The sequence below is a fragment of the Besnoitia besnoiti genome, chromosome V, assembly GCF_002563875.1.
Source record: "Besnoitia besnoiti strain Bb-Ger1 chromosome V, whole genome shotgun sequence".
In the NCBI taxonomy this organism is placed as follows: domain Eukaryota; phylum Apicomplexa; class Conoidasida; order Eucoccidiorida; family Sarcocystidae; genus Besnoitia; species Besnoitia besnoiti.
In genome coordinates this window covers 1,543,606-1,544,945 of record NC_042360.1, presented here as the reverse complement: position 1 = coordinate 1,544,945, position 1,340 = coordinate 1,543,606, and the positions used below count along the sequence as shown (strand labels likewise).

The following is a 1,340-nucleotide window of genomic DNA, read 5'->3' as shown; positions in this document are numbered from 1 at the left end:
ATCAGTTGTGCCTCTGTATAGTTCGCAGCAGCGTGCGCGGCTTTCCGGTACCGTCGTTTGGTGGATTCATCGCCTACCGCACAAAACATCTCGTTTCTCCATCTTCGAAGTTGTAGGCCTGCATTTGGCTCGAGACATGGCGGTCGCGGGTCCGCGGTAGAGCTTGTCTCCCGATTCGTTCTGCCGCCATCTTGCGTTCGCTGCAGCGTCTTCTCCGGAGATAGCATCTCTCGGCGTTGTTCTCAGCATCAGAAAGCAGACCATTTCACTGAAATCAGCTGTCCTTCACCCTGTTCTTTGAACCATGGGGCGCCGCCAGAAGGCCAAGACTAACGCGGGAAACAGAAAGCTCAAGAGGGGCGAGCGGGACTTGAAGCGTCGTGGCAAAGACATCGATCAAGGTGAGGAACCCGAACGAGTATCAGAAAGAAAATACGTCTACTCCGCCAGGCTGCCATTTGGGTCTCTCCCGTATTACGAGGCAAAACAGTATCCCTACCTCTCCTCTCCTCTATACTCGTCGTACGAGTCTATTCAGGTGTATATACATATATATAAGTATCGACACCTGTACCTGTGCGATTCAGCTGGCCGAACCGGGTTACATTTTCCCGTAGATCTTTTCACATGTGCCTATTCCAGGGCTTTTTGAGATGGTGGGCATATTCATGGAAACTGATTAAAAAGATTCGAGGAGCTGGCCCAGGTTTTGGCAAGGGGATTTCACGTGTTCTTTGCATTCTCGTGCGTGTTTTCATGCAGTCCATGCGGATCTCAAAAAAGGATCAGTTGAATTGCCCGTTGACGAGGACCTGCCGGGCAAGGGTCAGTTTTACTGCATATCGTGCGCGCGCTACTTCATCAGCGAGTCCGCGCTGGAGATCCACACGCGGACGAAGACGCACAAGCGGCGGTTAGTTATCGCGCAGGAGACGCCCTGGAGCCAAGAGGAAGCTGAAGCAGCTGCGAAATGAAACCTGACACATATGGGAATTTGCTCTTGCACATGAAACGCGTGCGAATACACGCAGAAGAAGGATCCGGCCCGGAGGCGAAGCACTTTGCGCATGAGACGAGGAACGGGTATTCTTTGTGAACAAAGACAGCGACAGGTGCGGACCCTCTTCCTAAGGAGTACATACACCTCTTCTGCACAGACAGAGTCCGGCCCAAGAAATGCCAAACACGCGAGAGGCTGGTATTATCGACGGCCGCGGGATAACGAAGATGCCGACTGACCGGACCACGAGCGGCATGTCTGCTGCGCGAAACTCGGCTATGCGCCTTGGGTACACCCATTTCCTATTTTCGCTCGCGTACAGTTACATATTGGTAATCTT

The 1,340-nt window shown here is 52.7% G+C and overlaps 1 protein-coding gene across 1 annotated transcript; it reads left to right on the top strand.

The window, feature by feature from the left end:
* Positions 1 to 304: 304 nt before the first annotated feature.
* Positions 305 to 974, top strand: BESB_060390 (putative bud site selection protein; the record flags this gene model as incomplete). The annotated part of the gene is made up of 2 exons (XM_029364453.1): positions 305 to 401; positions 763 to 974. The coding sequence occupies 2 exons, from the start codon at positions 305 to 307 to the stop codon at positions 972 to 974; spliced, it is 309 nt and encodes a 102-aa protein (XP_029219161.1).
* Positions 975 to 1,340: the final 366 nt, after the last annotated feature.